A 12,387-nucleotide genomic window follows, 5' to 3' on the forward strand; every position below is an offset into this window, starting at 1 on the left:
ACAGACAGGCAGAACACCGTGTCACACAGACAGGCAGAACACCGTGTCACACAGACAGGCAGAACACCGTGTCACACAGACAGGCAGGCCCATCTCACTCTCAGCCGACTCAACAGAAATTGTAAAATTCAGAAGGGCTTGGAAATGACTTAAACACTGAATGACCACAACCACCAGACAAGGCCACTATACCAAGAAGAATTAACTGTCATAGAAGAGAAACTTTCTACAATAAAAACAGGTCAAAAGAATTCATGACTATTAAGGCAGTTCAAGCAAGTTAAGTGAGCTAATTCTTCAGACATAAGTACAACAAAACAGTTACAACTAATTCCATAAAACAAATATAACAATATACAAAGATGCAGAGCAACCCTAACACAGTAACAGTGGGTGACTCCAGCACATTACTCTTACCAATTGACATATCAGCTGACAAAAACAGAGATATCTGAGTTCAATGACATTCTATGTCACATGGACCTAACAGATATACAGAACATGCTTACCAAACACTGGAGGAAGCACATTCTTCTCAGCAGCTATAAAATGATAATGTATAAATGATATAGGACAAGTCTTTTTTTTTAAAAGATTTATTACATGCAGTGTTCTGCCTGCATGTATGTCTGCATGACAGAAGAGGACACTAGATCTCATTACAGATGCTAAGATTGAACTCAGGACCTCTGGAAGAGCAGCCTGTGCTCTTAACCACTGAGCCACCTCTCCAGCCCAACCAAGTCTTAGTATAAGAAGATCAATGAAGGTGGAAAAACTATACATTGGAGAAACAAACAAACAAACAAAAAAACAGCCTCTTCAACAAATGGTGCTGGAAAATTGGATGTCTACATGCAGAAGAGTGAAATTAAACCCCATATTCTCATCCTGTATTAAAAGTCATTTCTTGGGGTTGGAGAGATGGTTCAGTCATTAAGAGCACTTGAGTTTCTTGCAGAGGACACAGGATCAGTTCCTAGCACCTACATGGTGCCTCTCAACTATCCATAGGCACGCACACACACATGCACACACAGGCAAAACACTCATATACATAGAATAAATAAATGGGAAAAGGTGGCAATTTAAAATCAAAGACCTTAATGTAAGATCTGAAACTCTGATATTGTTAAAGGAAAAAGAGGAAATATTTCAAGCTCTGGGTGCAGGCAAGGATTTTATGAAGAGGAGTCTAGTCACTGTCTACACACAACAAGGAGGACAGCACAGGATACAAAAGCTTCTCCACAGCGATGCACACAGTTAGCAAAGACATAGATCACAGACTGGGAGAAAATCTTTCCCAGTTAGACACATTGTCTTAGTCACTATTCCATTGCTGTGCAAAGACACCACGACCAAGGCAAAAGCATTTAATTGGGGCCTTGCTCACAGTTTCAAAGGTTTAGCCCACTGTCATTGTGGATGGGAGCATGGTGCCACACATGGACAGCTCTAGAGTAGTAGCTGAGACTCTAGGGGAAATTTGCATTCAAACCACCACAACACGCACTGTTGACTGTCTGGTGAACAAACATCGATTTACCCCAGATAGGGCACTGGTGGCACACAAATAGGAATGGCTGTGCCCAAGTCCAGCTTACTGATCAGTAGGGGGTCACTTACAGCAGCTTGAATGACTCAGAGATAGTCACATCGTGGAAAGTCCAGGACAGTGACCACAGAAGCCCAAACCCTGGAGTACCCTGAACAACTTGCAGGTGGCTCAACCGGTTCACACACCTTCTCTTTAGCAACTGTTCCAGCTTCTCAAACCTTGGCCTCCGGGAGGAGTCTCACAGCTTTCAGGAGCTTCCTGAGGCTGGAAATTCTGTTCACTCCCTAAGTGTTCCGAGCCTTCTGCCCTCGTCTGGGAGGGGTGGCTTCAATTCAGAGAAATAGCACACAGCATCGCCTACAGAGGGCTGATGTCTGGAAGAGTGAAAGAACTCCAATAGAGAAGCTAGAAACCAATCCACTCTACCAATAAAGGTGCCAACGGAATGACCAGGAAGTTCCCCAAAGATTCCATTCAAATAGCAACAATCATATGAAACTGTTCAGCCTCACTAGAATGGCAGTTTAGAACAAACTAAAACTCCATCTCCTCCTAGTCAGAACTGCAGCCATTAAGATAACAGTAGCATGGTGGTGGCTTCACTCCTAGCAACAGAGGCAGAAGCACAGTGAAAATGAAAATAAATAAATAAATAAATTATTTCAGTGACTGGATTCCCAAACAACTCCCAAGGTTCTGTCTTTCAGCCATAAACAGGAATCCATTTGCTCTGAAATACACAAGATAATACTACTGAATTGCAAATAATACAACAACATTGAAAATATTTTTATTTCTATAATTTTATTTTGAAATAAGCTCAAATCTAAATAAAAGTTTCAAGAATGGTACAAAGAATTGTAGTCAAGTGGGAAAACCACACTCGAATTTTGATAATTGCTCCATTTATGTCATGACATTTAGGGTAAGATGTCTCAGATCATGGATTGCATGCAGTGGTCATGGTTTCTGACCTCCTAGATCTGAAACATTCGTCTTTTTCTTGTCTTTCATCACATCGGATTGTTCTTACGGGGCAACCGTTTCTAGAACGTCACTTCTCTCTGTCTAATCTTCCACAGGGCTAGCCCCGGTGTCTGTGTTCTGGCAGGGCTGCTGTGCTCTTCTCAGTACATGGCAAGGGTTTGTCCCTTTACTGGTAGGAGGACTCTGATCCCTCCATAACAAATACGGTATCTGCCATGTTTATGAATGTAAGTTTTTAAACATTAGACAATTTTCTGAAGACACTGGGAGATAATGTAAATCATCCTATACGGACATCCTTCTTGGCCTCATTAGTTTGAGCACTGACTAATATTTCCCAACATATTAGAATAATAATTATCTAACAGCAATTTTCAAACTCCATTTACATTTAATGGCCAGCATGATATTGTAGGGAATAACTTTCTCTCCTTCATATTCATTTATCTCAGTATGAATCCATGGGTTCCTGTTGTATTCAATTATTATGTTTGTTTCATGGTTAAAGTAGCCCTCACTTGGCCTGTGCACACTCATTCAAGCTGTCTCTTACGCTTTCTGACTTGTAGCCATCTTTCTTTGAATACTTTATTTTCTGATACAGAGTATATACCAGGCTTGAAGTCAAGATCCTCCAGCTCATTCAGAGGGGAAGAAAACTTGGAAATCAAAATACAGCACTACTTGTGCATCTTTCTAGTCTTTTCAGTGTCCGGAATCAGGAAATATTATGTACAACATGCACACACCTCAGTATCTATGCACACTTATGTGTGTCTATGTATATAACTATTTATATAGATACAATTATATAGATATGCACAAACGTGAAGTGCACGCTGGTAACTCCAATTCGAATTGACATGGCCAGGTTCGTCCCACGTTTCTTTAAGAAGTTTTATTATTTTTAATTGAGAAATAGTAATTACATGTTGATAGGGAATACTTTGACAGTTTTGTGCCTTTATGCTTTATGGGATGATGAGACCAGACTGTTTGTGCTGATCACCTCTCGGCTACCGTTCTTGGTGGTAAAAATGCTCTCCTTTACCCATTCTGAAATATGAAAATTATGAACTTCAATTACCTATACAAACCAAACTTTATAACTTTTCTGGTTTTCTCTTTTAATTGTATACCCTTCCTCAGTTCCCATAAGTGAGAAGCTCAGTGGATTTATTGAAATGCTCAGTTCCTTGATTGAGCCACGCTGCTGAGCCAAAGGGGTTGTCTTCTGCCCGCTCCAAAGACCACCTCAAATCCCAGGGTCACTGTCCACCTAAGTCTCACCTGCCACCTCCTCACCCCAGCTCTGATTTTCTGTGATGTGACTGCTCCTCTCACCCACTCCAGCGAGATGAGCCTGTGTGTGAGGCCCCTCTGCTGCTCACCTGCTCCAGTCTGTGGTCGCCCTTCCACTAGAGCGAATGGCAGGAAAGGAAGGGATTGCAAAGAGAAGGAAGGAGGGGGGAAGGAGGGGGGAAGGAAGCAAAAGAGAGTGTTGAATGCAGGGCTGTGGGCTTGAGTCGCTGTATTAGAGATGAGATGAACTGGTCCTCCTGGGGAAAATCTGAAATTGAGATTAGATATTTGTCCTTTTACTCAAAATTACTTTGTAGCCTAGGGCTAGCTGTGATTTTTTTCAATGTTATACAGACCCAACTGTAGCAGAAAACTTGTAGTGAAGGATAGATTTCCCTAAGCTAATTAGAAGGTGGAAGGAAGGGTAAGGTTGGCTGGCTTAGAATCTAAAGAAAACACCAGGGGGGAATTAACTAAGCTGGCAAAAGCCAAATGGCTCAGACGCTTTCATCTGAGAATGCCTACCATGACCACTAGATGGTAGTATAAACTCACAACAAATTTGTTTTTCTGCTTGAGCTGAAAAAGGAAGTCAAGGCCTAATGAGTCTCTAAGCCCTGGGCCACAGCAGTGTCTTATGGGTACTATTAGTAAATTTCCTTCAACTTTCATTCCATCACAAGTACAATTCAGTCAATAGCCTTGCAAGTTACCTTTAAATTTTCGCTAAATGAAAATTTTCATTAAAATTTTTAACATGTCTCCAATTTGATAGAAATTTTGAATGGATGTTTCTAACCCTTTCAATCAATTAACTGTAATAGAATTTATACATTTCAGGAACTTGGATTTTGTTTCCTCTTTTGCTCAAATAAATATGTTCTCCCATCCCCTCCGTGTCTTTTAAAAACATTCATTCTTGGTAAAACCATAGTTCACAGTTTGCAAATGAGGGCTTTACCTCTATACGTTTAATCTTGGCAAAAATTAACAGTTATGACATCATGACATAAGAGAGCATCTATGTACAAACATATACAATTTTATTGATCTCTCTACAGACTACAAGAATTTTAGGTATAGTCACAATTGCTGAATGCAACAGAAAAATAGTAATTTGTCATTTTTTTGAAAAGATGCAAAAATTCTGAAGATGAAAGAAAGATACATCAATGGTGTTGTCTGTCTCTTATTTCCTAGAATAAAACATCACATAATTAAGTACTAAAAAGTATAGGTTATTAGAGATTTTGAACCTGTGTACAACTATCCAAAACCACCACCTAGTGTATCTTCTGGCTTTGCAGTTGAGAAGGGTGGGCCAAGACAGGAGGGGGAGCGGCACAAGGGGAGAGCAGTCAGAACAGTTTCTGAGTGTCCTTGCCTTCCATTGGCTGCCTTCCCCTGGCTGGACCAGTCCTTTCTGGGGGCGTGAACACTTTTTCAGGGCCCTGGTATCCAGAAGGTGACTTTCCCTTCACTCACATTCCCAAGTGGCCCTGGCTGTTGAGACAACTTACAATCCTCCCTGTTTGCTGAGATCAGGTCCAGTAAGATACCCACAGCTGAGCAGGGGCCGTTCACCATGTCTGCTCCAGAAGAAGGGTGCGTAATAAACTTGGAGCTGATGGACTTTGTGATTATTTTGAGAATTTTCATTGTCCAGATATTGGGAATTTTACCACTTAGCTTTATGTACTGCTGAACTTATAGTGATATTTCTTGTATCTTATGTAAAAGACAGTCAAAACTTACAATGTTGACTTAAAATAACTAAAGATCAAGTCACAGAGAATAATATTCTAGAGATACAAAGAATTAGTGGCGCTGCCTGGCTAGAAATGTGCACTCACTTTTGTTCTGTGAGAGGCACAGAATAAATGCCAATCAAGACAAGGCTGTGTCTCTTACATTCTGCCTTTCCCGAACCCTTAGAAGGGGCTAAAATATCAGCCCAGGAAGGCGAGACTTTCTTAGTTGGTCACAGAGCAGCGCTTAGCAACTTTGGCTGGACATAGACCCGCTTTTAGGGCTCTCAAAAATACTGATGTTCTGTTCCAAGTCTAAGAACAAATCATTGGGAATTAAAAATTCTCAAGAGATTGTTATGTACAGCCAAAGCTATACTTAAAAAAAAAAAATAACAAACCAAAGATACAAACATAGGCCTTTGCCTGTGCTGTGGTCGAATCAAAACCTCACTTCCCTCAGACTCTCACGGCCTTCCCGACACCACCCCCTCACGCTGAACCTTCTCAGTGTCTATATGAGACCTTATTTAGTTCTTACATCCAGGGCTACGTGGTCTGTAGATAGGAATACTAAACGATTTATCAGCCATGCTTCCTAGAATCTCTCATATGAGAGACAATGCTCAACCTATGTTGGTGACAGTTATCTCAGGCTCTCTGACTAGTGTGCATACGCAATGCTACCACCTAAGATGAGGCTGAGTGACAGGAGGTGAAGAAGCTGTGGAGCTGGTATTTTTCCCAACACACAGACAGCAAGACTGTATCTGACATGCTGGCCTTCTTTGTCACTGCCCTCTGTGAAGCAGTGTGGTCAGGGATGCTTGTAGGAAAATATCCTAGTAGTTCTCCTGTCCAGCTAGCTTCATCATAGCACTCTACCCAAAGGCCCGCGAGCCAAGTATCTCAAAGAACCCACCTTAGTCTTCAACCAATCTCGGGCCTAATCTTACCTTTTGTTTTTTCAAACTGGCACAAATAATGGGTAAATGATACCTTTAAAATGGTATTGGTGGGTCATGTAAAAGGGAACCTCATTTTTTAAAGTCTCTTTAAACTTTTTAAGGTTAGAGACCTAGATTTTATAGAGAATCAATTCCAAAAGACTTGAGAAATGTTTCTAGGATGGGGTTGCTGGACATCGTCTCAGTTTGTCACTGATGCTTCGCTCATACGACATACAATGGTCCCCATGGAGACTGAGTGCTAAGTCGGGGACTCAGGGAAGTATAAAGCAAAGTCAGACACACAACTCTTTCAGGGGATTGAAATAAGTGAGATCGCCCTCCACCCAAACTCCGGGACAAGTGGATGGCTTCCTAACAGGATCATTGCTTACGTTGCTGTGAGAACCAGGGAAACACATACATCTATTACATCATTGGTGAATGGAAGGAAAGGTCCATTTTCTGCTGGAACACTGAGGGCTTTTCTGTTGAGGAAAGATCGGAAGTAAAGTCACCTTGTGCGGATGGTGCTCTGCAAGCCTTGTCTTCGGATGCTGCTTCGTAGACACAATGCAATTAGATGGTAACCAAGACTCAGGGCCACCTTCTGCGCACTATTAAAGTTTCTGGGGGTAGTTTTCCATATGATCCAAGACAGAAGAGAGATGGGAAAATGCAGAAGATTAAATGTATAACACTACTCATTTCCCTAGGAGAGCCATGATGGCAAAATGGTGGTGGTGGTGGTGATGTGTGTGCGTGTGTGTGAAGGCTAATGCAACAGAACAGAAAAGTTGAAAGAGAAAAATCACATCCATGGTTAAATTATTGTTATTGCTATCTCTTTGAATTATAAAAATAATTTTGATACAGTAAAACCTCATTAATTTAGATTCTGCTAATCATTGATTTGAGGGATAAATTACTCTTATATGAAGAAAGGGTTTGGCAAACAATTTTGTAAGCACATGTAAGCTTTAAACATTCATGTGAACGTGTTCTTTTTAAGCATGGCAGAAGCACCTACTCCAAATGATCTCTGTTTATAAACTTTTTGATTTATTTGTTGAAGTCAGAATTTTAAGCATGTCTATCAAACACTGTAGATGTCCCTTTTTGATATATTCTCTGTGTGCTTTGAAGTACTCTGTAATTGTTAGTTCACTGATTCTTCAAAATTGAGCTCTATTGTATGAATCACACATATAATTTTGGGTGGTAATTCTCTTGCTAAGAGAATGTGCTCTTATTGCATGCTATTTTCTGTAAAGAAACATACATTATGTATTTCACAGTCTTTCTCTTTAAATGATGTAAAATAGTAGCTCTCAACTGGAAGCAATTTTGTCCTTTTTTTTTCTTTTTACTGTTATTACTAGCTGGTCTCTAATGGCATCTAGAGGGCAGAAGTCAAGGGCACTGTTATCATCCCATAATATGCTAGACAAAAACTTGCACTAACGATGCTGCTATCGAGAACTCTTGCTATAGAACAAGTGAATTTGTGTGTGTGTTGTTGAGGATTGAACCCAGAGTTTGAACATGGCAGGCAAGCACTCTACCCTGAGCTGTATCGCTAAAGCAAGTTAAATATTCCTGGGAGTTTCAGAGATAGTCATTGAATTCAATGCTACATTGGGTTGAATTTCACTATTTCAAAACAAAAGAAATAGTTTATTCTTTTAGATCATTTTATAATGTAGAAATGTTAAAGTATCCAGAAAAATCAGAAACTTGGGTTCTTAGAACAGATAGTATAAATTGTGTGTTACATTTTGGCTGCCAATGTTTTCCAGGTCCTGGCCTTAAATTCCATTAATATTTTTACTGCATAAATGTGTGTATTTTCTGTATTTCCAAGACAAGTTCTCTTATGCTAATACTATAGCAGAAGGTAGACTTATGGAGAGATGTTTTTTAAGAAAAGAATTCAAGGCTAAGAAATGCTACTCTAGTGTGTATTTTCTAGCTCTTTTAACCACCTCTGCTCTCTTTTCAAGATTGCAAAGAAAAATTTAAAGAAAGCACCACTTCAAAACAAAAAATATAAAACCAATAAAAATGGCAATTTTGTCTGTGAAGTTGGAAGAAATGGTTATGTTTTAAACACCAATGTAACCCAGCAAGGCCTCAAACCACCAAGAGCCAGTAAACAAATCAACCACATAATTTAAGGTTCTAAAAAGGAGCAACACATTGTCAGGTGAGTCCTATGTTCTGACTCCAAGCATGTTCAATAGAGCGAGTAGTAAGAGTTGCCATTATTTTCTGTGTAGCGCTCCTCTGCTGGGTTGGAACAGATTATTTTATCATGCTAGAGCTGACCTTTACTTTTGAGAGATTTTAAGAAGGTGTTTGGTATTTACTAACATATTCCTGTGACAATTTGTCAATCTAATTAGTTAAATTATCTATGGGTTTGTGTTATTCATAATGGTGACTATCGCCAACATAGCTAAAATAGCACTAGGTTTCATAAAGGTTCCTTTAATAAACATTGCACCCCAAAGAATTTTCTAATAAAAGCCCTTATCAATCAGAAATGTAATAACTCAGAATCTCTTTCCTAAAACATTAACTGAGGTTTTACTGAATCACATCGACGAGAAGGACCAGTTTGGTCTGTGAATGTCAGGCTGCATAAGCACCTTGGGATTGTAGACCCTATTGGGTTTGAACAGTAATATACTGTGTAACTGGCAGATAAGGATACAAATGGTGCTTTAAAAATATATCGCTTTGGAAACTGAAATTGGGGTATGTGAAATTCCACTCTTTGTGAAATCAGTTCTCAAAACTAACTGCCTTATTCCTATAGTCTAGTTTCTGCAAACTTATCGCCAACTCCTCTGGAGACTATACACCAGGCTGAAAAAATGCTTTGAGGTGAATCAACCCTGCTCGGTTGATGACTAAACGCAGGAACTCATCCTGAAGGTGACAGACACGGGAGTAAGAGTGCTGGAGTCCTTCGCTATCCTGGCCAGCCTTGGTTAAGGAGAGCTGTGGATGATGTGGATGCTGTGGAGGGAGGAAAACGTTAGTCAGATTCTTGCTTAGGAGAACTCAGTAGTGTCCTAATATACTAAGGAAGGTTTCAGATAAGAAAAAACTCTGGGTTTGTTTGGATTCCTTTTTGGATGGGTATGGCAGGTCCACTTGAAATGCAGGGTTATCTTCTAATGCAGATTTTAAATTGTCGGGTGTGGCCCAATTCAGAAGAGTAGTTCATCATAAATCCTTTTTCTTTTGATAGAACATGCTTTGGTTTCTTTTCCTCTTAAGATGTTAATTTATCATGCAAAGATTTTTTTCATTAAGTGCATTAATGCTTTTGTTTGTACAGGAAATTTCAAATCAAAAGGACTCCCCAATAGTTTCCAAACACAAATTCTTAGCAAACTACATGCCAAGATGATAGCATCCATTCCACATGGGGAAAAGACAAATTCAGCCATTATCTTGGGATTTTAACCAGGGTTGCAGCTTCCAAGGTGCACAGCGGCTTTGCCTTTGATACGCCTCCGTGTGATAACTTCGGATGGACTATAATGGAACATTTTGTGGAAGAAACTGGTTTCTAGCAGTTGAATAGTGATGCTGGGAATAAATTTGGTTTCCCTGAATAATGGATTCTCAAAGCAGTCACAACTTCTTTTGACGGTTAGAACTGGTACCATTTCTTATCCTTGTATTTCAGCATTAACTGGAAAGAGAAAAGCAGCAATGTAAAGATGTCATCTTTAAAACTCTGGTCAGCAAATCAACACTGAGTTAATCATGGAAATTTAGTTAAGTCTCAGAATGTAATAGAACTGCATGACCTCTTACTTTGTGGACAATGTCCACGCGAGACAGGCTCAGAATCAAATACTTAAGCTGCGCACACTCAGTGGATGGGAAACAATGTTTAATGACAGACGAGATGAAAGATATGAATTCTAGCCTCTGCTGACCCTCACTCATTTCGAGGAACTCATAAAATCTCCCTGTGCACCTGGCCAAGCAGGTGATACAAAATACAGACCTAATGTATCAGAATGGATCAATATGGTATGCCCAAATGAAAAGAGTCTCAACTTAATGTAGATTTCTTTTTCTCTCTCTGAGTAGAGGGCTATAGTACTTCAGGGATTCAGGTCACGTAGTGCCTCTGCCTAGGCTTCCTTCTTCAGGACTCGGATGTTTCCAGTGGCCGCATTGTGAAGACGCCTGCATTTACATGGGCAGTTTACCTCGTGTGCATGCTTGGAGAACGCTTCTGCACTGGTCATCATGCCTGCGGTCTTCTCCTCCAGCTCCCCCAGCCTCTGTCCTCTCTCATCGAGTGCAATTCGGGCTCGGGTCAGCTCTCCCATCACCCCTCCGGCCGCGCCTTTCATCCCTTCTATACTACCTGGTCCGGGAATGTGCTGTGCAAGGCTGCGGGATGCTTTCCCCGCTGTAGCTTCCCCAACTGAGAATTTAAGCCACAGAAATGTAAAACATGTCAGTAATACACACTCAAGATGGCCTTTAAGGCCAAAAAGTACTTTCATAAATTTCTACTACTATCATAATTTTCACTCAAAGGGTGTCTTGTCACATATATGTGTATGTGTTAAAGATATGAGCACTTAAGAAAAATGCCTAAGGGAGATACTGGGAGATATTGTTATCATATGTCTGTGTATATGTGGTGTGTATATGAGACTGAACTTGCAATGTATGTATGTGTTCATGTGTTTGTGTGTATATGCACATGTGTGATCCTGTATGTGGAATTCAGAGATTAACTTCAGGTGCTGCCCACTTTTATTTTTTTTATCCTAAAGAAATTGATTGAATGATTATGACACATGCATGTTCACACACGTGTGCAGGTGCGGGTGCATTATGGGCTGAGTTCATGTCATGATCTCAAATTATTAGGTTTAGTGGCAAGTGCCTCCACTTGCTGAGCCATCTTGCTGGTCGCATCTTGTTTTTTGAGACAGGTCTGTTACTCAGCCTGACATTCACTAAGTCAGAAATTTAGTTAATGTTTTCAGGATGTCACATTGGAAAAGAACCTAGACTTTAGAAAATAAAAGTCTCATTGATATCTAGTTTACATTCCATAAAAGCAACCCTTAGTAAAACATATAATTAAGTCACTGGTTTTTAGTGTCTTATACAGTTGTATAACTCTAACTACTATCTGATTATAGAATATTTCCAATTTGCAATAGAAGCCCCAAACTCATGAGCAATCACTCCCCACTATCTCCTTACCCCAGCCTCAGGCACCCACTGATTAACTTTTAGTACCCATGAGTTTGCCTATTCTGGACAGCTTATATGAATGGAATCATAATATGTGGCCCCTTCTCTGGTCTGGCCTCTCTGATATTTGTGGAGTTCTATGTTGCCACATATACTACACTATTCCCTTTATTGACTAAAATAAGATTAAACTGTAGGGTGGTACCTATGTCTTTTTGCACAGTTATAAATTCAAAACAAAGGGAGTTTTGATATGCAAAACTAAATGGAGGTGGCATTGTCTGAAATTTTATTTTTGTCTGTCCTCTGGGGTTTTTTTTTGTGTGTCTCCTATTGCTTTTTGATTACTTTTCATCAGAGTTTCACTGGTAGATTCAAACTAGTTTTTTTTTTCCCCCTTTGGCACCGATACACTTGGCATATGAATGAAGAAGAATCCATTTTCTAGCAGTGGTAATAGGAAAGCAAACTAAAACGATTTTTCAGAATTAAAAAGACAAATACTTTCACCTGATCATGAAACTAGGGCCTATCTACAACTGGGATGCTTTTCAGCTTGCTCATTACTTATTTGAAATATATATATATATATATA

The 12,387-nt window shown here is 39.8% G+C and overlaps 1 protein-coding gene across 9 annotated transcripts in view; it reads right to left on the reverse strand.

The window, feature by feature from the left end:
* Positions 1 to 4,879: 4,879 nt before the first annotated feature.
* Positions 4,880 to 12,387, reverse strand: part of Stxbp5l (syntaxin binding protein 5 like) — a 250,576-nt gene continuing 243,068 nt past the window's right edge. For all 9 annotated transcript variants that reach the window (XM_026785910.1, XM_026785901.1, XM_026785891.1 and 6 more), the window contains 2 exons: positions 10,784 to 11,004; positions 4,880 to 10,254 (listed from right to left, as the gene is read on the reverse strand). In XM_026785910.1, coding sequence (XP_026641711.1) covers positions 10,213 to 10,254; positions 10,784 to 11,004 — 263 coding nt within the window. In that variant the 3' untranslated portion in view covers positions 4,880 to 10,212. The remainder of the gene's footprint in view (positions 10,255 to 10,783; positions 11,005 to 12,387) is intronic.

The sequence above is a fragment of the Microtus ochrogaster genome, chromosome 2, assembly GCF_000317375.1.
Source record: "Microtus ochrogaster isolate Prairie Vole_2 chromosome 2, MicOch1.0, whole genome shotgun sequence".
Taxonomy (NCBI): Eukaryota; Metazoa; Chordata; class Mammalia; order Rodentia; family Cricetidae; genus Microtus; species Microtus ochrogaster.